General features: G+C 44.1%; 2 protein-coding genes and 1 long non-coding RNA gene across 4 annotated transcripts in view; 2 read left to right on the forward strand and 1 right to left on the reverse strand.

Moving 5' to 3' along the window:
• LOC109488663 overlaps positions 1–7,578 on the reverse strand; it is a 108,397-nt gene extending 100,819 nt beyond the window's left edge. Inside the window, exon 1 of one of the 2 annotated variants that reach the window (XR_004623432.1) lies at positions 6,830–7,578. This is a non-coding gene — a long non-coding RNA (uncharacterized LOC109488663). The remainder of the gene's footprint in view (positions 1–6,829) is intronic. The other variant, XR_002141561.2, reaches the window with a different exon arrangement.
• On the forward strand, positions 5,874–7,502 carry PRR9 (proline rich 9). Its single transcript, XM_011217725.2, has 2 exons — positions 5,874–5,909; positions 6,389–7,502. The coding sequence occupies exon 2, from the start codon at positions 6,409–6,411 to the stop codon at positions 6,733–6,735; it is 327 nt and encodes a 108-aa protein (XP_011216027.1). The 5' UTR covers positions 5,874–5,909; positions 6,389–6,408; the 3' UTR covers positions 6,736–7,502.
• Positions 7,579–25,196: 17,618 nt separating the features above from the next.
• Positions 25,197–25,463, forward strand: LOC109491270 (guanine nucleotide-binding protein G(I)/G(S)/G(O) subunit gamma-5-like). The gene has a single exon (XM_034641917.1). It carries the CDS (start codon positions 25,197–25,199, stop codon positions 25,461–25,463), a length of 267 nt encoding a protein of 88 aa, XP_034497808.1.
• The last annotated feature ends 368 nt before the right edge of the window (positions 25,464–25,831 follow it).

Consider the following 25,831-nt stretch of genomic DNA (forward strand, 5'->3'; position numbering starts at 1 on the left):
AAAATCTACATCTAAACATGTCAATCCCTTGCTTAAAACCCTTAAAAGTTTCCTTTTTGCCTAAAGAACAGCTTAAAAGACTCCCGCAAAAGTCTTCCAGAGCTGGCCCCCACCTCTCTGTCTGGTTTACCTTGCCACTTTTCTCTCCTTCTAGGACTGTGCAGCCCAGCAACAGGTAACCGCTGGCACTTCCTGGCATGGCAGAGGGTTTCTGGCCTGTGTGACTTTACACTTGTCTGTTTTCTATCATTCTTCCTCTTTCCATCAAGTCGTTCTCTGAATGGTTCACTTGGGCTGGTCTTTATCTCCCTCTAAACCCAACTCAGGGGTCACTTGCTCCAGGAGGCTTCCCCCACAGCCCCCTGCAGGCTTGTCAGATGCCTCTTTCTATGATCTCAAAACATCCATCACTTTCTCCTGTAACACTTATCCCACCATATTCTGTCCGTCTGTTTACAATGGGTTATAAATTCTTTGAGAACAGACTGGCACACATAACAGACATCAATAACAATAAATGAGTGCATGTTCAGTAGTTTTGGATGCACTTTTCCAAAGAGGAAGAGGTTGCTCTGGCCTGAGGTCCTGGTACTGTGTTGTTTACCATCACCACATGTGTCATTCCCAGAATTCAGAGATAGGAGAGGGGGACAGTGCTGAATATGGCTGCCCTGCTGCTGAGAAAAAGGCATCCCTGGCATTGGTCACTTTTCCCTTGGGTTACAGGAGGCAGATCCTGCCAGCCTTCCCCCAGCCTCACCTGGGAAGTGCAGCCTGCCTCTGAGCAGATGTCTCCCTTTGGAAGGCAGTATGGTAAAGGGAAATGTCTTCTCATCACAAAGATGCGGATACAAAGCGAGCTCTACACTCTCAACTGTGAGGCCCAGGCAAATGGTGTCACCTCAATAGGAGAAGGGGTCTGTTTCTTCCCTTGAAGAATGAGAAGAAAATTCTCACTGAGGTGTAGAGAGGACTGGCCAGTGAGATGGTATATGCAAAGCCCCAGCACGGGAAACTGAACTCAGAAAGCCAGGACACAAAGACACTCAAGAACCTGGTCAGCGCTTGGAGTCCTCACCCCCATCTGCTATGGCACATGTCTTTTGTTCTTCTGTTCTGCTGTGTGATGCAGTGGGCTTGAGGAAGAAAGAGAAGGCAATTATCTTTGAAGGCAAGTAGATTTATAGGGTCATTCCCTCCATCCCATTCCCAAACTGGGTCCCAGAGCCCACGAATCATAGTAGGAGCCAGATATGACTTTTGCATCACTGCGTGTAAGTGCCGGGTGTGGCACACAATGTGCCCAGTGTCTCGGTTGTCTGGGTGAGGACACCCAGCTCCAGACAGGGAAACATCTTAATCAAGATCACACTGAGTTGGTTGCTGGAAGAGTCTAAGATTTCTAACCTCAACTTAGGCCATGATGAGGCAGGACAAAGGGGAAAAGGACTGAAGACCAATATTAACCTAAACAACTTGGGAATATACTTCTCCCCATTTCCTGTGTCAGTGGTCTTTAACCTGGGGGCCATGAACCCCCGAAGCTGAAGATGTGTACCTACGTATACTTCCTCATCACCTCGACACTATTAAGAACCACTGGCTGCTCTGCATCTTTGTTGCCTCCCTAAAGTTTATAAAGAATCCCCAATACAGTGGTGTCTTCAATATTTTTACATGGGCCATTGCCTGGTCCAGACATGAGCTCCCCACATGATCTGGAAGTAGGCCCTCAACACTTTCGTACCTCAATTGCCTCAACTTAAAAAAATCCAGCTGATAAATAATTTAGGGCCTCCTATTTAAAGCACATGTTGGGCTGAAACAAGGAGGGGAATCAGTTGGCCTGTCTTGTCCCCTTTGGATGCAGTGGCCTGTGACCCACAGCCCCTCCCACAACCCTGTGTGGACAACACTGGAGGCAGGGAAGTGAGGGGGTGTGGACTCTCCCTAAGGAGCCCACAAGGAGCCTGACACCTGTTCCCAGGGAACGGGGTGAGGCACATTCTGCACCATTGGGCTTTATCAGAGCCACTGCCCTATAATATGCAGACAGGCCAGCTGAGTGAATCAGAAGAGTCTGGGAAATTTTATGATCTGAACAAAGGAGATAGTTATTTGATGGGAATGGGGAGGGGGGGGGAAGCATGTCCTGCACACACCTGACTCTCTTCTGCTGACCCTGTATAATTACACCCTGGCTCCCAATAATGACAGCTGCAGAAATTTAAAATCTTAAATCTTAGATGGCATTCAATCAGATTAGCTCCAGTCTCACTGGAGGGCTGGAGACGGTTAAAGAAACTATTTAGGCACCTTATCGTAAGATGTAGGATGGAACAATCACCCCAAAGCTGTCCAGGCCACAACCCCAGATACTGGGCCACTAAGGTTGATTTTGAGGACTTGGACCCCAAATACTCCCACTCTGTATCTAGGAAAAGATAGGCCACCTAAGGTCATTCAATCACCTGGCTGGGCCACTCTCACCGACAGAAGACAGAAGACTAGGTGCGTTATAAGTTATAACCCAATCAAGGAGGAAGAGCCCCCTGCCCCATTCCCGCCCCACCACACAGACATGCATTCATATGCTTACAAAGTCATGTGATGCCCAGGCTAATCATTCATGAGTATCACAGAATATCAAAGCTGCAATGGACCTAGCCTGACCGCTAGGCTACCTTTACTATTAATAATGATGATGAAAAGCAAGGCCAGAAAGAGTCAGGGGCTTGCCTAAGGTCACATATCTTGTTAGGGACAGAGCCTGGTCTCTGGGACTCTGTGCAGTATACTGTCCACTACATCCTAGTGAGTAGAAAAGCATAAGAAAAGATGGAGCCCTGGGGGGGACAAAGTAAAGGAGATGGAATAAGAACTGAGAGAACTGGAAAGGCTTCATGAGGGAGCTGAGTCTTGAACAGAGTCAGATGACACTAATATTCTATAAGTAGCTTAACGGCCCTAAGTGTTGGTGCATATGTTCTCAAATTTATTCCTCAAGGAATCTTCCCTTCCCAACAAGAGGAAATCAAGGCTCTGAGAAGCTAAGTAGTTTATCCAGGATACACAAACTCCTTGTAATTGAGTCAAACCCAGGTCATTTGGGGTCCTGGGCCCAGTTCTCTTCCCGTGCATCACCAAGAGCTGGTCTTTGACTAAGGGGTTGACATGACCAGGGAGTAGATACTTAAATGAGGGAGCACTAAGTAGGATTTTACATCTTCATTTGAGACTTCCCAAGAGCTGCAGACATTGGGAAGGTGTATTAATTTTCTATTGCTGCTGTAACAAGTTACCATAACTTTAGTGGCTTAAAATGACAGAAGTATATTATCTTAGAGTTCTGGAAGTCAGAAGTCTGACACAGATCTCTCTGAGCTAAAATCAAAATGGGGGCACCCGAGTGGGCTCAGTTGGTTATGTGTCTGTCTTTGGCTCAGGTCATGATCTCAGGGTCCTGGGAAGGAGTCCTCCATAAGGCTCCCTGCTCGGGAGGGAGTCTGCTTCTCCCTCTTCCTCGGCCTGTCTCCCCCAACTTGTGCACTCTCTCTAGCTCTCTCTGAAATAAATAAATAAAGTCTTTTTAAAATTTTTAAAAATTAAAAAAATAAAATTAAAATGCCAGCAGGGCTATCGCTCCTTCTGGAGGCGCTAGTGCACCACCAGTCCACTTGCCATTTCCAGTTTCTAAACCACATTCCTGGCACATGGTCTCCATCTTCAGAAGCAACAATGGCCAGTCAAATCTTTCTCATATCACCTCACTGTGACACTAGATCTTCTGCCCCCTTTTCCACATTAAAGGACCCTTGTGATTACATCAGACCCACTTCACTGTCATCACGGCTCACTGTGAGGCAGAGGAGAGTCCTTTGAGAGAAGTTGAACTCTGGCCTCTCCCTAAACTGCATTCACCCTCCTCCATGAGAACATGACCTGCTTTCTGCATTGTTCAGCACATCCATATTCAAGCAGGGTCATGGATGCCTGAAATAATGAATGAATAAACCCAGTGGTGGAGAATTTCTTGTCTGCTAGGACTCCACAGAGTCGCCTTGTTTCTTAGACAACATTTCATACAAAAGATAGAGAGGGAGAGGGAGAGGAGAATTGAAAGAGAAGAAAAAAGAGAAGAAGGAAAAGGAGGAGAGCCCCCCAATCTTACACTTGATTCCCAGATTCTCCAAATGACCTTGTCCCTTCAGATATACCCACGGGTCTTCCAAATCCCTCTCCTCATCCCACCCAGCCCTACTCCCACCTAGCCCCCAGAAGATGGTCTGCCTCACAGGAACATCAGCATGACTTCCCTAGGCCAGCCTGTGACCCCTCCCACCCCTAGCTCCTGCCTCTTACATCAATCTTCTGTGCACCAGTCCTACAGACCAAAATGTCACCTGGTCTGTCCCCAGTTTTCCTTTTAAAAACTATTTGGGGGATCAAGTGTCCAAAAACTGTATAAACCTTTCAAGGAACATCTGATTTTAGCCAAATACTTTACTTAGGAAATGACCTACGCACACTTCTTCAAGTTAAGGGGGCACCATCATCTTTAAAGTCCCTGGGGTTCGACCAACTTTAGCAAACAAGCACAAGGCCATCACTTTACGGTCTAGGGGCTTCTTTCATAACAAATGTTTTCCTATCCTCCAATACATGAGATCCTCCTCTATTTCCAATTGTTTCCTACATTCACCTTCCTTATTCCTTAATTAATGCATTCACTCCATATATGGTCATTGATCTTCCACTTATTAGCCTCCTACTCTCTAGGAACCTACAACCCAAGGTACTAATAAGATCTTGTACATAAGTAACTGAAATTCCTAATAACTATAGTAAATATCATATAAACAGCACCAACAATAGACACTATGGGAGTTCAGAAGGAGATGAATTCATTTCTGGTTTAATGTAATCAGCAAAGGCTCTTGGAAGGTAGACTTGAGTGGAGCTTTGCAGAATACTTAGGGTTTCACAAGTCACGGGGCGGGGGGGGGCACACAAGACAGAAGTGGCAGCCCAAAAAGAGGTGCAGAAGTGAAGAAAACTGGGTGTGTTTGCTTTGAAACTTTTCCTTTCATCTCCCTGGCTTTTATTGACCTAAGTTCCAAGAAAAGTTTTTCCAGAAGGTAAGGAGGCAAACCAACCTGTTCCATCCTATTTTCTTGGTCACTGTGAAAACTCTGTAACTCCACTTTTAGAAATGTCATAAATCAAAGTTGAGAAGATGAGGATTACCTGCCTTCTCCCTCCCCTTTCCCTCCACCCTACTTCACAACCTAAGAGTAACAAATTACTCCAATTTTTCTGAAGACTTCTATGTAGGAAAATCACTCTCTCCAGGTCCTTTGTGTGCTTGGAGCCTTACGACAAGCCATCTTCCTTGGGTCTGGAAGTGTGACTTTCCAGGCTCAGTGAAGAGACATCCAGTGGAAATGTCTGAAATGGGCCATACATGCTCTTGACCCAGACAGACCCCAGGTCTTGGGCATAAAGTCTTCCCATGGGTAAAGACAAGATGAGTAAGGTGGAACTTATCTCTCACCACATCCTGAACCAGTTTGGACAGACAAGGAACCCAGTTCCAGTTTAACAGACTGAGATAACGTTTTATGAACATTCTTTTGCTGCTACCTCTAATGAGAGAGATCTGAGAGGGCTCCTCCCTGCTGAGGTCTGGTGAAGACCTAGCAATCCAAATGGAGGCTGATTAACAGGCATCCCAAGCAGTGACTCAAACCATGGGCAATTTCAGAGGAAGCTCGTTATGGTGACTCCACAATTAGGACATCAGCCCACATGGCCAGTCAGTACTGCAGGAGGCAGGACCAGCCACTATATAAAAGTCCCTACCTTGCTGTGCCCTGCAATCCATGTCCTTTGTTGAGTCTTGAAGACAGGTAAGTGGGGATATCTGTGCCCTCTCTCCCTCTCCCTTGCTTCTCTGCCTTCAGGAGGCTGGTCTCTTCCTCCACTGGACTGTACTTTCCACTGATTTTTAGTGGTTTGCCATTTCTTGGGCCTCTCACACCATCCTCTGTATTCTCTCTAGTCTCTTGTACCTGATTTTCAAAAAGATTAGCCAAATAGATGAGAAGGAAAACCTGTGGTAGAACTGAGTGTCAGGTATGATTGGGCTATGGGCATCTAATCTACACAAGAGCTATGAGACTACTCCCACCTAGGAGATGGGTGTCAGAGGGAGCTGAAGTAGGGACAGAAAAGAGAAAAGGATTATAAAAAAAAAAAAACAGCAAACAAATAAGTTCTTAGGATGTATAATCATTCACTCCCCATTTCCTTCTACCAGCCCATCATCTCCCAGTACCCAGCCTGGTACTGTTACTGCAGTTAATTTCAAATCTTGTGTTTGTTTCAGGTTCTGTTACCCACCCAAGGATGTCCTTTAATGAACAGCAGTGCAAGCAGCCATGTGTGCCTCCCCCATGTCTTCAAAAGACTCAAGAGCAGTGCCAGGCGAAGGCTGAGGATGTGTGCCTCCCCCCATGCCAGGACTCCTGCCAAGAGAAGTGCCCAGTGCAAGTTCAGGAGGTGTGTCTTCCTCAGTGCCAGGAGTTAAACCAAGAGAGTTGCCCACAGCAAGGCCAAGACCAATGCCCACCTCAGTGTGTGGAGCCATGCCAGGAGTTATCTCAGACAAAATGTGTGGAAGTTTGTCCACAGAAAGTCCAGGAGAAGTGCTTACCCCCTGGCAAGGGAAAGTAACATCTCATAATGCCATCTGGGGTCAAGAAGAAGATGGCCAACAGACGAAAACCTAACCAAAGCCCATGCTATGGTAACCTTCACCTGTGAGTACCTTTGTGTGCACCTGTTCTTGCCTCCTGGCTTCTTCAGTATTCCAGGACTGGGTCTGTTGTCTCTGAAGACATTTCTCTCTGTATTTCATCAATCTCTGTGAATAAGTATTGTTCTCAGCAGTCTAGTAGGAGGTTTCAACTGTAGGAATAGTGCAGTTGTTCAGCTCCTGTGGGGCACGAACTCTTCCAGCCCTGAGTGTGTAACAGCCAAGGATGCTTCCATTCATCATTCAGAGCTTCAGCCTTTCACTCAAGCCTCAAAACAAGCTGACTTTTGATGGACTTTGCACTGACCACCACCACCACCACGGATACCAAGAAGAGGCTGGTGGTGTTACAGAAATAAAAAATCGGGTCACTTCGTCTGTGCATCCTAAAGAAGAACAGCAAATGACTGGACATTGGAATGTTACTTGTGCTTTTAAAAATGAAACAGAAGTATATAAATGATTGAATCAAAACATCCAATAAGGACAGATGAGATGGGATGTCTGGGGTCCTGATTGATCTTTGTGCTTGATGGCTGGTCTGCTCTGGGCCCTAAAATTTCACATACATTCTTTAGAGATGTGATTTGTGTCTGTGTGGTGCAGGCTGCTCTGCCCTCCAGCTTCATTGCTTTCTTCTCCCTGGTGAAGGTAAAATACAGAATAAAGCTCATTCCAAGGCTGACGTCTGACTTGATGTGTGCTATTTCCTCCCCACTGCCCAACCACAGTCCATCCCTGTTATGATTATGTTTCCCTTTTTCTTTTTTCTTTCTTTTTTTTCTTTTTTTTTTTTTTTGACAGTCTGGTGTAGGAATGAAAAACAGACCTCACAGTTGCATAGAACAGCAATGTTGACAGCCTCCTGGAAGGTCACCTGGATTGTTCCACCCCCACCCACAATGCATCATGGGCTCACTTATGCATGCATTTCCCACCTGGGAGAATCCATCAGGGCCTGGCACCAGCCCACTCAGAACTTCACATTCAGAATTCTTGCCACTACAACTTCTTCCATCTCTGATCCTTGCTTTTGGAGGAAAGGGCTCAAATGGGGAGGAGGAAAGTTGTATGGAAGAAGGGGTCCCCAGTGAAACCATGATATCTTACAAGCATCATATCTCTGTCAGAAGGAGGAACTAAGCATGCTTCTGAGATAAATAGACTCAAGGACCAAAATTGTCCTGCTATACCAGATTTCAGTAAAGCCAGCCAGCCTAGGTCACCTCCCTGCACCATGTCACCCACTTCCTCTCACCGAAAGGGTCCAGCAGGAGCAAGACTTACTTACATAAAAGAATTCATAGCTGCTTCCTCAGGGGTGCCCTGAGGCCTGACCTGGACCCTTATGTTAAGGGCAAGCCAATTAAGAGCTAAAGGGGCCCCTCACTCACTCCCCTGGCCCTCCCCCTCTGAGTCAGCCCATATGGGTATGCCCAGTGGAGAACTGCTTGGCTGACCTGAGGGCCTTGCAGCACTGGAGTCACCCAAGTCTCTTAATCTTAGAGATTTTCTAAGGCAAGAGAGGAGGGGGCAGGAGGCAACTTGGGGGAAGATTTCAAGCAGCAACATGAAGCCCTGAGAACTCACTGACTCTGCAGATGGCAAACATGGGCCCCAAACTCTATGCACATTCTCTGAAGGAATCCTGGCAGCAGGTCAAAGGGTCCATGTTTTGCCCCTTTATCTTTATTAGGGAATTGGTCTGGCCTTACAAAAGAAGTAAGTGGTGAAGTAAAGATTTTAACTGGAGTCCCTGTCAAATCCAGAACAGAGCTCTTACTTGCATGAGGAAGTGCCTGTGGCACACAGGAAAGATTTTCCGAGTTGTCTTCACATTCATTTATTCATCCACCTACCAAGTGCCAGGTGCTGTGCCAGATGCTGGAGAGACAGTGGTGAATAGGCAGGAAGCACCCCTATGCAGAGATAGTTTCTTTCCACAGGCCACACATGCTTAGGGGGCCTGTCCAAAACCTGGACATCCCAAGTCCCTGGACATCTCCAGGTGCCTGAATCACAGTTCTTTTGCCTCTCTGCTTATTTGGAATATGTTATCGCTTCCATTTTCTGACTTTGGAATAAGCCTATGCTCCCCTGGGGCCGCAACTTGCAAAGAGGCTCCAGAGAGCCCTCCCAGCAGTAGAGCTTCCAACTGGGCTGATGGAGGTTCATGACACTTCTCCAGCCTGGCTCAAGCCCAAGAAATGTCTTTGTTCTCCAGCACTAAAGACGTACACAGATTGGAGTCCAAGATGGGACACTCTGACGCTGAGCAGAACTGCAGGGCTGACAAGTAGAGAGTCTAGCAACATCAGAGAAAGGACAGCCTGCTGATTATAGGGACGGCCTCAGGAGATGGGAAAGAGACACACCTACAGACTGTAGAAGGAACAGACATCAAGGAGCCAAAAGGCCTTCATCAAACTCTGCCATGAGAATCACCATATCTTCCTCGTGCTCACAGAGCTCTGACCCAGGCTCTGCCCACACTGCTGCTGAGGGGATAAGGGCCAGAATGACATGGGACAGTTAGGAGGTGTTTGTACTAAAGCCTTTCAGAAAGAGGGATAGGGACATTACCAAAGGGAGTCTGGATTTAAGTTCTAGTTGACAATCACTAAGGAAAAAACAAAACTGGAGCCCATAGTTTAAATATATTCCTAGATCAAACACCCATACCTGCATAACAGAAATTTACAATTATCCTGATTTCCCAAAAATGTGGGCTCTGACCATAAGTGAACTCAAGCTTTGCTCACATCAGCATGACCTCACAGCTTCCTGAGCCTATCGGCTACACACAAGTAAGTTTATGCAACACTGTTCCCCTAAAAGGAATATAGGCATCTAGTGATTACTCATTAATAGAGATCAATGTACTCATGCTTTATCAACTGAGCTTTCAACCCTCATTTTGTGAGCTTCTTGCCACTTTCAGCTGGAAACCTTCCAGTTTTGTGAACTATTTTTTGTTCTTTTGTCTTCATTTGATCTCAGTTTTGACACAGTTAACTCAATATGTGATAAGAGTGGACCTCTGGGCTCCACATGTCAAGAAGAAATGTGTCAAGAAAACATCAGTAGACATTTATGGAGAACCCACTCTGTGCAAGGCACCACACCAGGCTCTGGAGACCCTGGTGGAAGAGACCCATGTTGATAGCACAATGGCCTGAAGACTTTCATATTAGAAACTGTTGATTTCTTTCCTTTAGGCTAGGAAAGAAAATACCCAAGGGAGCAGAAAATACCCAAGGGAAAATACCCATGTTGATAGCACAATGGCTTGAAGACTTTCGTATTAGAAACTGTTGATTTCTTTCCTTTAGGCTAGGAAAGAAAATACCCAAGGAAGCTCTTCTCAATATTTTAAGTGCTTTTGTGAGGGAGGAATTGGATTTCTGTGAGGTTCCAAAGGACACAGTTGGGAATGATAGAAGTTACAGATTTGGTTCAGTTTAAGAACTTTCTTATGATGAAATCTGTTTGCTGGTGACAGGAGCTTCCCTTGGACGTGCCACATTCCCATGAACTGGAGGAATACAACTAAGGAGTGATACCAAGTGTAAGAGCTAAGCCTCCTTCCAACCTGTCTGGCACTAAGACAACTAGCTCATCTAGGTCTCCTGGGCAAAACTGGGACCCAGGGGCAGAGAAGCCTACTAGGACAGAAAGACTCAGAAGGCCAGACCCTGAGGTCAGAAGACAGGGAAATTTACTCTGGCCTCTAGAACACTGCTGGGAGGCCCTAGGGACCAGCACAGTGTGCTTCATGGCTTGAGACTTAAGGAAAGGAGGAGGTAAGTAATGGGAAGTGCCTCCCCCAGATTTAGGTATTTTCTTAGCATGTTTTGGGGGCCCAAACACTTCATCCCTGAGAGGCATCTTACAGTAACTCCTCACCAACTTCCAAATCCAATCTTCCCAGTCCAGGTTTAGAACACCTCTCTCCCCTTTATTCCTTGCTTCTTTGCCTTCTGGACCTCTTTCCTCTCCTGGGCCAGAGTGGTCCATCTGTTCCATGTACATGTGCACCTGACGACCCATCAAAACCTCCTTTCCGCCTGCACCTGCCTCTCTCACTTTCACCCAGGATTCTCCCTCTGCTTGTGTCTGTCAGCCCATAGGTTTCAAGCTCACTTCCTCCCAAAAAACTTCCATGTCAAGGAGACAGCAGGTGTACCTACACAGGTTCTAAGGGGTCTGTTCCCCCTTGCAGCTACCTTGTGTGTAATTACCTGTATCTCCTGTCGACATAAGAGCCCTAGATGACAGCCCTTGGGCCTTGCTGTGCTCTTTGCCTGTCTTTATGGGGCCAACTACACTGAGATCGTAGGCACTCTCAGAGTCAGCCAACCAGCATGCCCTCTGAGGCAGAGACAAAAGGGGCTTCTTTTATTGATAGGGTAACCAACCATCCTGGTTTGCCTGGGCCTGAGGGGGTGTCCAGGATGCAGGACTTTTGGTGTTAAAACTGAACTAGTCCCAGGAAAACCAAGACAAGTTGGTCACCCTGACTGTGTACCTGCATGTATAGGACATGATGTTTGGTGCTATGGGAACACAGAGGGAAAGCAGATGAAACTGTCTATGCTGGAGGAATTCACAACCCAAGGTTGAAATGGGCAGAACTTTCTGGAAAACTGTGTACCCAGAAGGCTTAGTGATCACTGCCTGCCCTCCTCCACAGCCCCATTCTGCTTGTGCATGTGTGTATGTGTTGGGTGAGGGACACTAGATCAACAGGCAGGTCCCCAGGCTAGCCCTGTATAAGCATAAAGCGTCAGGTCCTCAGCCAGAGAAGTAGTATAGTGGGGGATATCCCCATGTCCTCCCACTCCATCCCCACTGCCATTATTAACTCAAGATGTCTTGTGCCAGTGGGCAACAGGCCTGGACTTACCCATTCCTGCTCTTTCTTCTCTCCCATGGACATTTGCCTCTCACCTAGAGGTGGCTGGAAGACGAGGGGGTTGGTTGGCAGGGCTCTGCATCTCCCACACTCCCAACCAGTCTTGTACCAACCAGCCCTCCTTTAAAAGCCCTGGGGACTGCTTTTCTCTTTCCAACAGCACCATCTACTGGCCACAGAGGCACTGGGCCTTCTGTGGGCCATATCTAGCTGGGCCACATGTCAAGAGATGGCCACACACCTGGCCAATGCCAGGTCCTGGTGGAGGCAAGAGCAGAGATGTAGCATCTAACAGAATAGGAAGACGGCTTAATGAGCAAGACAGAGTTAAATAACGTATGGATGGAGGCAACAGACACGGTGGTTTGGGGCATAGGCAGGGGAATCAGACTGTGGGGATTAAAACCTAGACTCATCATTTAAGTTCTTTCCTTAAAAAAACAAAACAAAACAAAAAACTTACCAGCGTTGTTGGTACCAGGTGATGAGGCTTCAGAATACAGGTGAGGTTCAGTGGGGTGGAGTCTGGAGCCAACGACCAGGAAAGAATTCTTGAGGGTCTTTGGTGCAAAATGGTGGTTTATTAAAGCACAGGGACAGGACCCGTGGGCAGAAAGAGCTGCTGCCCTGGGGTTGTGAGAGGTGGCTGATTATATACCATGGGGTTGGGGGAGGTAAGGAAAAAGGGAGGTTTCAAGAAAGTACTTTCATATTAAAGAAGACTCACAGGATACCAGAGGGCTTGCTATTCTCAAGTTAAGGTTGTTTTTCCTCTTATGTAGGCATTAACATGAAGATAGTTGGGAACTTCCTGGATTCCTGGAAGTATCTGTCTATGGCCTGCAGGTTATAAAGACATTCAGTTGTATTTACATTTCCTTCTGGAAGCGAGGTTACTGATAGCTTTGTTCTTGTAAACTGCTAAGACATTTGTAAACTGAGGGAGACTCAAGTCCTTGCAGGATTGTGGTCTCTATAGGTTAACTATTTCTTTGTCCTTTAGGGCAGCCAGGAGTGCCTGAGGAATGTCACATACATCCCATGTGGGGGGGAGGTTGCGGGGTGTCAGTTTCTGCTTTGTCCTCAGCTTGCCTCCTGTTCCCTCATCACCAAGCACTGTTACTGTTGCAAGCACTGAAGATACAGCAGGGAACTAGATGCATAGGGTTCCTGCCTCTGGAGCCTACATGAACAGGAGGAGACAGACAAAAAGCACCTAAGCAAACGCATAAATAAGAAAATGTAGGAAATAAAACAGGGTGACAAGATACTCTGGTGAGGAGGGGTGATCTTTAGTTGGGAAAAGACACTCTGAACAGGTGACATCTGAGTGTAAATATGAAGGACCCAGAGGAGCCAGCCATGTAGGGACAGGGGTCAGGGACAAGTATTAGCAGAGTGATAAGCAACTGAAAGGAAGCTCTGCAGGCAGTGGCCTCTGGATATCACTCCAGACACACTACATTTGAGGGTAGACACTGACCAACTTTTAGTCCATTCAAATGAATGTGAGCAGGACGACAAGGCTTCTGGGCACATGTGTAAGTGGTGACTGAAAGATGGGAGCATCTCATCCAGAGATGAGAAAGATTTACCAGGTATGTGGCAACTGTCTTTAGACCTTTCCAATGTGACTCCAGAGGGAAGAGCATGTGTCCATGAATTTAGGATACAGAAAAACAGGTCATAACAGAAGTCAAATGGCCCAGCAGTGAAATGGGCTGCTTGTACAATAGTGAGTTCCCCATCACTGAAAATATGCAAGAAGAAGCCAAATGACTAGCCAAGGTAAATAGGAAGTTTGGACTAGATTTTTTAAAATCTTACATCAACACAAAATTGAACAAACCTTTTTTAAAATTTTAAAGAGAAAAGAGTTTTATTTGAGTCCTAGTTAGGACAGCTGCCCAGGATACACAATCTTCATAAAGAAGAGTGCCACAGGGAAGGAACATTGTTGTAAGATTATATAAGTTTTGAGTAAGGGACAGGTGGGGCAAGGTAAGGAGACATAGGTAGAAGGCTACAGGATCAGGCTCACAGAAATCCCAAAAATGAGGTGCTGTAAGGAACCAGAGATAAGAGAACAAACCAGACCACCCTGCCCTAGGTGTCAGAGGTTGGATCTTGTTACAACAGCTACTTGTGACCAACGGAGAATTACAGGACCCTAAAAAGGATGTAAGCCATTAAAGATGAGTAATCCTTACTCAGTGGTGCTAATGTAGAGACCTTAAAAGGATTTAAGTTCCCTGGTTAGCCTTCAATAAAGGGCCACCCCTAAAAGTCCTCAGTGGCAGCCCTGTCAGGACCCGTCTCACTCCTGAGAGCTTTTTCTATATCCTTGTTTAATAAAACTTTATCAATTTACTCACTCTCCTTTGTCTGCAAGATTCATTCTTCCACTCCATGAGACAAGAACATAGCTCTCCTGCTTCAGGGTTTTTTTTTTTTAATAGTTACAAATCATCACAACTAAGGACATTCCAGAAAGCTACAGACTTTATATTACGTTTTTAAAGTATGTGCGAGACCATGGCTTTAATCTGATGGGAACCAGGGAGGGTTTTTTTGTTTTTGTTTTTCTTATCTTTTTTTGGAATGCTTCTTGTTGGTTATTTTCTTTAATGATAGAGGATGTACAATGTATGATTGGGGTAGAAATAGAGCCCATGCTTTGAGGTTTTGCCAAGTCATTTTGACTTTGGTAAACATGGAAATGGAGCTTCCCTGGGAGCCCAGGAATAAGGCCCACAAATGTTGAAAGTTGAAAATTTCCTTTATCACTTGTCAATCCCCTTTACTCCTGCACTTGAATCACTTATATGTAGCTCTGAATACAGTGAAAACAGTTTTTGCCAGACAGTCACTGAAGGGACAGTTGTCCCAGAGTCCTAGGAGAAGTAAAGAAAAAGGGAGGTTTTCAAAAGAACTTTCATCTGCTAAAGAAGACTCCCAGGATACAGGAGGCCTTCCCATTGTTAAGGTTGCTTTTTCCCTCCAGCATCAACATCAAGATAGTTGGGAGCTTCCAGGAGAATTCGGGTAGGGGGAGGTTTGCAGGGTGTCTCTTTAGGGTTTGTGTTCAGCTAGCCTTCTGCTCCCTCATCAGAAGCTGTTTCCTGTGATCTCCCTATTTGCTGAAAATAAAAGTTTTCTTTGTGCTACAAGTCAACCTGGTGCAGTTCCTGATTCACTAAGAAATGTATTTGGTTACAACGTGTATGAATGATATACGGCTGCACACAGCAGTATGGATGAATCTCACAAATATAACGTAAGTAAGTGGAGGAGAGCAAATAGACACACAAAATGCATTAGGGTGAACCCTGTCAAGTTGCCTTCATGGAGGTGGAAAGCTGTTGAATACTGACAATTTCATAGTTCAACATAAAGCATACTCTTTTTATATCATTTATATAACCTACAGAAACGGGCAAAGCAAGCCTGTGTCGTAGGGGTCAGGATAGTAGTTACACTTGAACTGAGGGCAGGATTGAAGGGGGACCAGAAGTCTGGCTGAAGACAAAGCATAAGCCTACACCCTGCAACCTCTCCTCACCCCCACTCCTGGGTGGGATATGTGATGTTCCTCCAGGAAGTTCCCAACTATCTTCGTGTTAATGCCTTGCCAGAGGGAAAAGCAACCTTAACTCGACAATGGCAAGGTCTCGGGTATCCTGCAAATCTTCTATAACATAGGAAAGTATTTTCTCAACCTCCCGTTTTCCTTACCTCCCCCAAACCCATGGTATATAATCAGAACCCCTCACAACCCGGGGCAGCAGCTCCGAAGAGTCCTGTCCCTGTGCTTTAATAAACCACCGTTTTGTACCAAAGATGTCTCAATTCTTTCTTGGTCACTGGATCTGGACTCCACCCCACTGGACCTCACCGATATCCCACAACCTCATCAGGATGGTGGTAACTGGAAAGCAGCAGGAAGGAGGTTTGTGTGTCCCTGTTAATATTCTGTTTCTTAATCGGGGCTGCTTACCTGGCTGTGCTATCTGTGAAAATTTGTTGATCTGTGCTCGTTGAGTTGTGCATTTAAAATATTTATACTTCTTTGAATGTATACTTTAATAAAAAGTTTAAAGTCCTGAGTTCATCATATAATACATACATATTATTTACAAACCACATACTGATAAGGGAACAGAAGGCAAGCTGAGGACAAAGCATAAGCTGACACCCTGCAACCTCCCCCCAACCCCCACTCCTTGGTGAGATATGTGACATTCTTCCAGGAAGCTCCCTACTATCTTAATGTTAATGCCTTGTTGGAGGAGAAAAACCTTAACTTGACAATGGCAAGGCCTCCACTATCCTGTAGGTCCTCTTTAACATATAAAAATTCTTTTGGGAAACCTCCCTTTTTCCTTACCTCCCCCAACCCAAAGTATATAATCAGCCAGCCCTCACAACCTGGGGCAGCAGCTCTTTCTGCCCACGGGTCCTGTCCCTGTGCTTTAATAAACCACCATTTTGCACCAAAGATGTCTCAAGAATTCTTTCTTGGTCTTTGGCTCTGGACTGCACCCCACTGAACCTCACCTATATTCCAAAACCTCATCAGATGCGTACTATCATTCTAACATATAAATTACAAGCAAACACAAAGTAGACAATTTTAAGGGATGACATAAACACAGAAAAATATCCAAATATTTTGTTCCTGGTCCCAGTGGATGGTTTTATGCCCCCTCAGTGGATGAGTAGCCCCCTCTGGAGACTTTTTTGTAGTGGAGTTCTGGGTTACTTAGCAGCTCATGACTCTGGGCAAATCTCCTGGTCTGAGTTTCTACATCTGTGAAATGGAAATGCTGAACACCTACCCACCCTTCTCCTACATGGCTATCCTCAGGATCAAATGAGATATTTGTGAAAGCACACTGTAAATGCTAAATATGAGGGATTATTGATTATTACTGTGATATTGTAATTTGTAATAAGAAATATGTATTTGGTCTTCAATGTCTCTTACACAATAACTCTTAAATCCCTTGGCACTTCCTGAGTAAGAAAGATTATAAAGATGTCTTTATATCTTTTGTTTATGTCTTTTGTTGTGTTAATGACATGTGACTTTTGGACTGCACCTAAAAATGGGGCTGTTGCCAGAGGAACCAAACCTGCAATTAGTGTTGGAACTTTAAATCCTACCCCACTGAGCTCCAGGAAGGGGAGTAGGGCTAAAAACTGAATCACCAATCATGCTAATACAATGCAGCTTCTGGGAAAACTTAACAAGACGAGTTCAGAAAGTCCCCAGGTTGGTGAACTTGTTTGTAGGGAAAGTACCACCTGGACAGGGCATGGAGCCTCCCAGCTCCCTATGCATCCCTTCCATCCTGCTGTTTCTGAATTACATCCTTTTATAATAAACCAGTAATCTAGTAACTACAATGCTTCTCTGACTCTGTAAGCCACTCTCCCAAATTAATCAAACCAAAGGAAGCAATTATGGGAACTTCTGATTTATGACTGGTCGGAAGTACAGGTGACAACCTAGACTAGCTGCTGGCCTCTGGGGAGGTGGGGGGAGAGGACACAACAGTCCTGGGGGACTGAGCCCTTGACCAACGAAATCTGATCGCCTCCAGGTAGATGGTGTCAGAATTGAGTTGAATTGTTAGGACACCCAGCGGGTGTGTGAAAATTGCTTGTTAGTGGAGAACCTCTACCACACTGGAATTGGGATCCAGAATCACCTTTAATTACAATTAGTACAGTTAGGATTAGAGAGTCACTATGAACCTAGTGTTACACGCTAATGTCGGCGGCAATCTGACAAAATAGTTCCGAATTCTGCTAGACCTAGCTCAGGATCTCTGCAAGGGCTTTCCCCAAACACTAGAATTGGCAAAACTACCTACCAGGAGTTTTGTGGTCACTTCTATACCAAGTAGAGAGTAGAGGTGATAGGTAGGTAGGTAGATAGATGGACAGGTAGACAGAAAATTGTAATACTAGCAAATAATATGTGGCAGATATTTTCTAAGCACTTAATGTACATTAACTATTATAATCCTTATAAAGACAAAGAAATAGATCATCTTACTATCACTATTTTATAGACAAGAAACTAAGGCTCAGAGAAGTTAAGCAATTTACTCAGGGTCTCACAGGTAATAACTGAGAGAGAAGAGCTTTCAAATCGTAAATAATGTTAAAATAACCACAGTGGTGCATATGTCTTTTTGAATTAGTGTTTTTGCTTTCTTTGATAAATACCAGTAGCTGAATTAGTGGATTATATGGTAGTTTTATTTTCTATTTTCTAATACTGTTCTCCACAATGGAGTGCACAGGGATTCCTTTTTTTCCCACATCCTTGCCAACACTTGCTTCTTGTGTTGTTGATTCTAGCCATTCTGACAGGTGTGAGGTGACACCTCATTGTGGTTCTGATATGCATTTCCCTGATGATGAGTCATTTGAGCATCTTTTCATGTGTCTGTTGGCCAGATAATAGTTTTTCGTTTTGGTGTTTATTGTGATTTTTCCTGTTTCAATATGAGCTCCAAGAGTGATTTGTCAGTGTTGTTCATGACATATTGATACCATCAGAGCAGTAGCAAGTATTAATACGTATTGTGAACAGAAGGGCCCATGTGGAGAAAGGAGGAGGAGCACCTGTTCTGTTGTAACAGGAGGGAAGATGAGGAAGACAGGTGAAAAGTCAGATAGTCTGGTTGATTTGGTGGTGGGGAGACAAGGGGCTTCCTAGCTGAAGGCTTCTGTTTTCTTAATGAAGCCCACTTTGCAGTCCACAGTCATGGGCTGAGAATAGGGGCAAGGAAGTGTAGAAAATAGAAAGTATGAAAGACTCATCCAGTAGGCAGTACCTGGCTGCCATAACTGCTCCAAAACATTGGAAGTTGTCAAAATATATTAGACTTTATATATATTCTTCCCTCTGCTGGGAACGGCCTTTTCTCCACTTATCTGCCAGGCAAACACCTAAGTCTTGGCCTGAGTGTCACATCCTCTGTGGGGCTCTCCAGCAGAGCCTCTTTTCCTGACAGTAGGTGAATACTTTGTGCCCCCATTTGCACCTATTCACACAAAAGCCATCCCTTGGAGGTAACACTATTGGATGCAAATGGTTTGTAGGCATGGTAGTCTCCTCCACTCAGCTGCAAGCCTCCAGAAAACAGAGCCTATCATTTTCTTCCCTTCATCCCAAAGTTCTGCTTGGGGACTGTCACATAGTGACGTTAAATACAGGATCTCTGGAGTCAGTTGGATAGGTCTGTTGTTCAAAGAAAACCTCAGACCAGAGTTACCCTGGGACATAAGAGGCTTTAATGAAAGATGTGTAGCTGTGGATATCGGGTGTGGACAGGCTAATGGGCAGAAGCATGGCTGAGTAGCCACTTCCCAAAACCAGGGGAGAAGCCAACACCGAAGCCTGGGCTCCATTTATAGGGCTTCCATGGGTGGACCTGGAACTCACATGAACACTGCACCCCAGTTACAAAGGCAGCCTCACCTGAGCCTTTGACACCACAGAGGTTAAATTGGGTCCAAAGAGTGAGTGTGCTTCAGCATCATAGTCAGATTCCACATGGAGCTGCACCATGAAGTTCACCCTGCAAATCCCCACCTCTCTGTCCCTACCATGTCCTCCTGGAAGAGGGAATACCTCTTCCTCTTTACCCTCTAGAGCCTCATATACCCGTGAGGTTTACACATACACCTCTATGCGCCATATGCTACAACACATGTGAACAAACAGACACATGCCCTCCATGGGTACACACCACACACATGTACACATGCACATACATATGTACATAACACATGTACATGCACATGCGTACAAAATACACACACACACAGAGCTGGTCCTCCCCCAGAGCCAGCGCAAGTTACTCTGGGTGCTGGCACCATGCCTGCCCCCTTGCCCTTTGTCTACTGCCTGAGCCTGAAGCACAAGCCATGTGGCCACAGAGGCAGAAGGAAAATGACAGTTCTGTCTTTTGGTAGTGCACCTCTACTGTTTTTGTCCATCATAGGAGACCCAGTCAAAGGCCTGCATGTCCATAGATTACATTTGGTGTTGGAGGAATCATCACATCGGATGATCCAGCCCTTACCAACAGAGACCCCCAGTTAGAAGATGGGACACAGCTAACCTCAGGGAGACCCCAACCCTACCTTCTGGAGCCTCTGGGGAGACACAGTCTTGGCCTTAAGGCCGCCCCCAGTTTGAGGGGCAAAGAAAAGCTCCTGGCCTCAAAAGACCCCCACATGCAATGACCCTACAAAATTTGAGAGTACCCATCTCACGCACCTCCATCCTCACCCTTCCAGACTTTGGTCTTTAAGAAAACATGGTATAGGGGCACCTGACCGACTCAATCAGTAGAGCATGTGACTCTTAATCTCAGGGTTATGAGTTTGAGCCCCACCGTGGGCAAAGAATTTACTTTTTAAAAATTAGAAAAATGAAAGCGTTTATTAAAAAAAAAAAATAGGGGCACCTGGGTGGCTCAGTCAAAGTTAAGCATCTGCCTTGGGCTCAGGTTATGATCCCAGGGTCCTGGGTGAGAGCCCCGTGTCAGGCTCCCTGCTCAGCAAGGAGTCTGCTTCTCTGCCCCGCTTATGCTCGCTCTCTCTCTTGCTCTCTCTCTCAAATAAATAAAATCTTTTTAAAAAAAAGACAAAAAAGATATGGTATAAAAAACAAATGAAACACAACACATGCAAACTTGACTAAACTATTCATGTGTTAAAGAGCTCTGTCTAAAGTATGGCAAACATTTTACCACCCATATATTGAGCACTCAGCTGAGGTCTAATCCAGGCTGGGCCAAAACGTTGATTCTGACACTCCCAGTCTGTATATCATTGCAGCTTAATATACCTACACCAACACCATCACCTACATTTACCTTGACCCGATCTTAAATTCAAGAATTTTTGTATCAGAGATTAAGAGGGGGTCAAGAACAGGGGATGGTACCAGATGACCATAAATGTGGCCCATCCCATGTTCACACACTCCTGGTAAAGCCCTCATCAGGGCCACCATGCTCCAGTTTCCCACCCTGCCCCCAGCTCTCCAGACCCCAGGCGACACTCCCAAGGCCACATCCACTTGACTGATGACACAGCTCAGCAGAACTGACTCATAGAATGAGTTGCCTCCTGTGTATTTGAAAGAAGAGGACAGTTGTGCAAGGTGTGTTTTGGCAGGCTGTGAGGAGGGCCGGATGTGAGGCAGCAAAAAGGAGGACCAGCTGATAATTATCATAACTTCTACTGGAATATCCAGGTGACAAATCCACCTTGGTGCCCATAGCTCAAGATGTTGCAAAAGCTAAAAGTGGATGAGTTTCATTGGCTACTCCACCCATGGACTCAACTGTATAAAAGGATTACTCTATTTCAGCTTCATCTGGAATCAAACCATCAGTTCCATTTGCTGCCCTCTGTTCCAGCTCTGGGCTGGACAAGAGCCAGGTATATAGAGCATGTTGAGCCCCCTTACCTGTGAAAATAACAGATTATACTAGATGCCATATAGACACATGCAGTGGCTCTAAGCAGGAGTCAGGAGGTACCCTGGAGTGGGAAATCACCCATACATATATGAAACAATGGGGGACCCAGCCAGAGCACCCAGATGTAAGGTCCCAAGATAAGAAGGCTGGTCTCTAGCTCCACACTGCAGACTAGTGGCAAATCCCTGGCATAAAAAAATACCTGACAACTAAATATGAATGCAAAGATTGATCATGAAACTGGCATGGTGTGTCCTTTGGCCTGTTCATTCAATACATGTTATGGAAATCTGCTGTGGCTGGCATTAAGCCAGGTCCTAGGAATTCAGACAAGAATAAGACAAAATCACTGTCCTCAAGAAGCTCAAAGTCTACTGGGAGAGGCAAACACAGAAACAAAGAAAAGAAAATAGAATACGATGAAAGAAAAGCAATGCTAGAAAAATGTCTAGCCTTAAAGGTGGCCAAGTGAGCAACTCTGCCCATGTAGGTGAGGAAGTTAATTCATGAAAGTAGAGATAATCGAGCTGTGACTTAAAAAAAAAAAAAAAAAAAGACCTGGAACCCCTCAGCTTGACCTCGAATTCCTGGTACTTATGAGCTATGTGGAAGTTACCTGTGCCCTCAGTGTCTTGGTTTACAAGATGAAGGTAAGTCCACAGAGCTCTTGTTCAGCTCATAAAGTTCTGACCATGAAAGAATGAATACATCGACTCCAACTGCAGGCAAGGACCCAAAACACAAATACAATTCAGTCTCTAAGGTCAAAGTCAGCCATGAGCTCAGGCACTAAATAAGTTTCAGGTAAGTTCTCAGTCCTTAATGTTTGGCAACATTCAAATCTCAATGTAACTGTAACATTTTAGGTGTAGGGCGTTTCCAAATATTAGTAAATATGACAAGGTTTTAGCATCCCCTTCATGACTATGCTAAGAATGCAAGAGTACATTAGGATGTAATGAACTTGTGTCTTCAGGCCAGGCAGAGTTGGAAGGTGCATGATGCAGTTCTAGATGATGATTCAGGTAGGCCTCAAGGGACCAGGGTCTAGACTATAATTACCACCAGAGAGTACGGAGCAAAAGTACTTATCATTACTGAAAATGGATGTCTTTGGCAAATTTTCTCCAAAATTCAGTTCACTCAGTAATTCTATGAAGCAGACTTGTACATTGTACCAGAAAAAGTGGGAGGACATTTTACAGCCAATTCCAAACCAAAGGGTCCTGAGAGAAGCTATGTGGCTCAGGACCAGGGGAACCTTGCCAAGGTATTCCTGTCATCATCATTTTTGTTTTCAGGACAAATTAATTCTGCCTGTGCTGTGGGACAGAAGACTGGGGACTCAATGAAGGACCTCTAATAAGGGTTAGAGTTGAGCGTAAGCTGCTTCCTAGAGAAAACTCAGCCTTACCTGCAGGTGGCTCCAAAAGCCTGGCTCCATACAGAGTCAGGCCTCCTGCCCAGCAGGTTCAGAGCACTGGTTTGACTTCCCAGTTTTCATAATAGATTGTCAAACCTGCTCCCTACTTCTCTGGTTTCCAAGTCCTGTGCAAATACAGTCGCCAGCACTTCAGGCACATAACTGAAAAGGTACCTTCTCACTCAGGGGTCCAGAAGGCTCATCCCAAAAGAATGGTAATGATGACCATAACCAACACTGCTGCTCATGTGTTGCTGCACTGCTCTCTACAGTAGGGGCTACGGCTTCCTCCATCTGAGACCAGGACTCTACAGTTTAGCGATGTCAAAGTTAGAGCACTAGTGAGGAGATGGAGCCAGGACTGGAACCTGGACAGTTTGACTGTCTTTACTCCTAACACGGGAAAGGTAGTCAGAGGAAGTTTTTATCTAATCACTCCTGTCCTCTAAGTTCTATCTAGGAGACAACTTAGATCATTAAAAGACTCAAAAGTCAACTATATTAACCTAGCTGCTCAAAAAGTGACCTTCCTTAGACCAAAATGTTGTTTGCTGACCTGGAATTTTCTGCATGTCTTAACAAAAGGGGGCCATGGAAACTATTTCTACATGTTACCACACTCTTCCTGGAGATTGGATGTTCCTTGTCACCTGATGATGCCTCTTCTATAAATTCCCATTGATAGACATTTCTTTCTTTCTTTTTTTTTTTTTTTTGAGACTCCTTTGAGGAAAACAAGACCTCTGTAACTTATTCTGATTTCCTTTTTGCTTTAGCTCCCATGACCTAAAAAAACAATGTCTAGTCTGATCATTAAAAAAAAAAAATCAGACAAACCCAAATTGAGGAATATTCTACCTGACCAGCACTCTTCAGAGTGGTCAAGGTCATATAAAACAAGGAAAGTCTGAGAAACTACCACAGTCTAGAGAGCCCAAGGAGACACGGTGACTAATTATGGTATCCTGGATGAGATGCTGGGGCAGAAAAAGGACATTAGGAGTAAACAAATGAGAATGACAAATTGAGTATGGACGTTAGTTGATAGTAACATATTTGATATTGGTTCATTGGTTATGACAAAGGTACTACAATAATGCAAGACCTGAACAGTAGGGAAAATTGTGTACAGGGTAAACAGGAATGCTGTACTATCTTTGCAACTTTTCTGTAAATCTGAAACAATTTATTTTAAAATACCTTAATTAAATAAGAAATAACTTCCATGTTTCTAGGCAGCAAAGTACAAACAGTAAAAATATCAATTCTCCCCAAGTTAATTTATAAAATGGATGGAATGTTAATCAAAATCATTATTCTTCTTAGAAGTAACAAATCATTCCAGAGTTTATTTATGGAAATAAGCAGATGATAATAGCTGAGAAAATATTTCTAAAAAAATTAGTGAAAAGTGGACTTGTATCAACAGATATTAAAGTGTTTTATAAAGCTACAAAAAATTTAAAATACAAGCACAGGAAAAGACAGCAATTAATGGCAAAGAGTAGACAACCACGGAACAAACTGAAATATATAATTTAGACTATAATAATTAATAAAGAATTAAACAAAAAAGTGGGATAGTTAACTATAAAAATTCCAAATTAATTTCACTTGAATTCAAAAAATAAAAGTTAAAAAAAATTTTTTTAATTGGAAAAATAAAGACAACTTATGGTAGTCTTTTCAGTATACAAGCATAAGAGGTAAGAACAACAAAAAAATATAATTTCTGTGTCTACAAATAGAAACAAAATTAAATAGCACAAAGAAACTGAAAAAAATACATTTACAACATATATGACCAGCAAAAGGTTAATATATCCATTATTAATATATTAAAGAAATCCATAAAGAAAAAGATGAGCAATTTACCCAAAACAAAAAAGCATGAATAGGAAATTCACTAATGAATAAATAAATACCAAGATATCAAAAAAATGTTTATCACTAACAATCAAAGAAGTAAAATTGAAGCAACAAGTTTGCTTATCAGGTTGGCAAACAATGAAATAATAAGAGGAATGATGATACCCAGCATTGACAAAGGTGTGTGGAAATGAATGCTCTCATACAATGCCTGTGGGAGTTAAAATTGGGACACTCTTTCAAGATGACAGGTTGGCACCCATAACTACAATAATAATGATGATAGCCAAGAATTTTGTGCTCACCGTGGGCCAGGCCAGGATCTAAGGGCTTACCATGTATTAAGCCACTTGGGTGTCATAGCAATTCAATAAAGGAGGTACTGTCAATAACCACATTCACAAGGGAGGAAACTTGGTCCTGCAAGATCTTTAGGCTAAGAAAACAATCGGCGGTATTTACAAACTTATACATAAGGGTGTTTACTGCAAAAATTTTATAAGAGTAGAGGAAAAGGCAATGTAAATTAATTCACTATATTGAGGTTATAACTAGTCATTAAGACATGCTGTAGAAAAATAAAAAATATGCTGTTAAGTGAAAAAAATAGGCTTTAAAATAATAAATACGGGCCACGCTGGCCTGCATTCTGGCCCCATGGACCCAAGACACAACCCATCCACGTACCCACAAGTCTGCCCGGCTCTAGTGAGAACCATATCTGGTTCCTCCAGCATCGCCACTATGAAGAAAGTCATTCAACAGCTCCAGCTGGAAGCCAGGCTCCACTGGGTGAAGGTTTCCCAGGTAGCTACAGATTTGAAACAATTCTGTCTGCAGAATGCTCAACATGATCCCCTGCTGACTGGAGTATCTTCAAGTAAGAATCCCTTCAGACCCCATAAAGTCTGTCACTTTTTGTAATACAACGAATCTTTGGATTGTTTTCTAAACCACTTTTAATGGACCGGTGAATGTTCAAAGGAGGACTAAATTTGAAGCCTGTACAAAAGCTTATCCCTACAACGGGTGCCATACACATAAACTTTTTTGTCAGTCCTTAACATCTACCTCTCTGAATTTTCATAAATTTCTATTTCACAGGGTAATTATTTTATATACACTGACAGCAGCATACAATAAAATACCTAGTGTAAATAATAATAATAATAGTAATAATAATAAATAAGGAATTGTATTCTCTAAAGTAACACAAGTATAATTTAGGCCAACAGAATATTTTTATTTTTGATGCATTCTATGTTTTACAAGTGTTCTAAATAAGCATGCAC

The sequence above is a fragment of the Ailuropoda melanoleuca genome, chromosome 2 (assembly GCF_002007445.2).
Source record: "Ailuropoda melanoleuca isolate Jingjing chromosome 2, ASM200744v2, whole genome shotgun sequence".
In the NCBI taxonomy this organism is placed as follows: domain Eukaryota; kingdom Metazoa; phylum Chordata; class Mammalia; order Carnivora; family Ursidae; genus Ailuropoda; species Ailuropoda melanoleuca.

Bases quoted from the DNA above. Each gene is read 5' to 3' on its own strand.
- PRR9 (XM_011217725.2), top strand. From the start codon at position 6,409: ATGTCCTTTAATGAACAGCAGTGCAAGCAGCCATGTGTGCCTCCCCCA.
- LOC109491270 (XM_034641917.1), top strand. From the start codon at position 25,197: ATGGACCCAAGACACAACCCATCCACGTACCCACAAGTCTGCCCGGCT.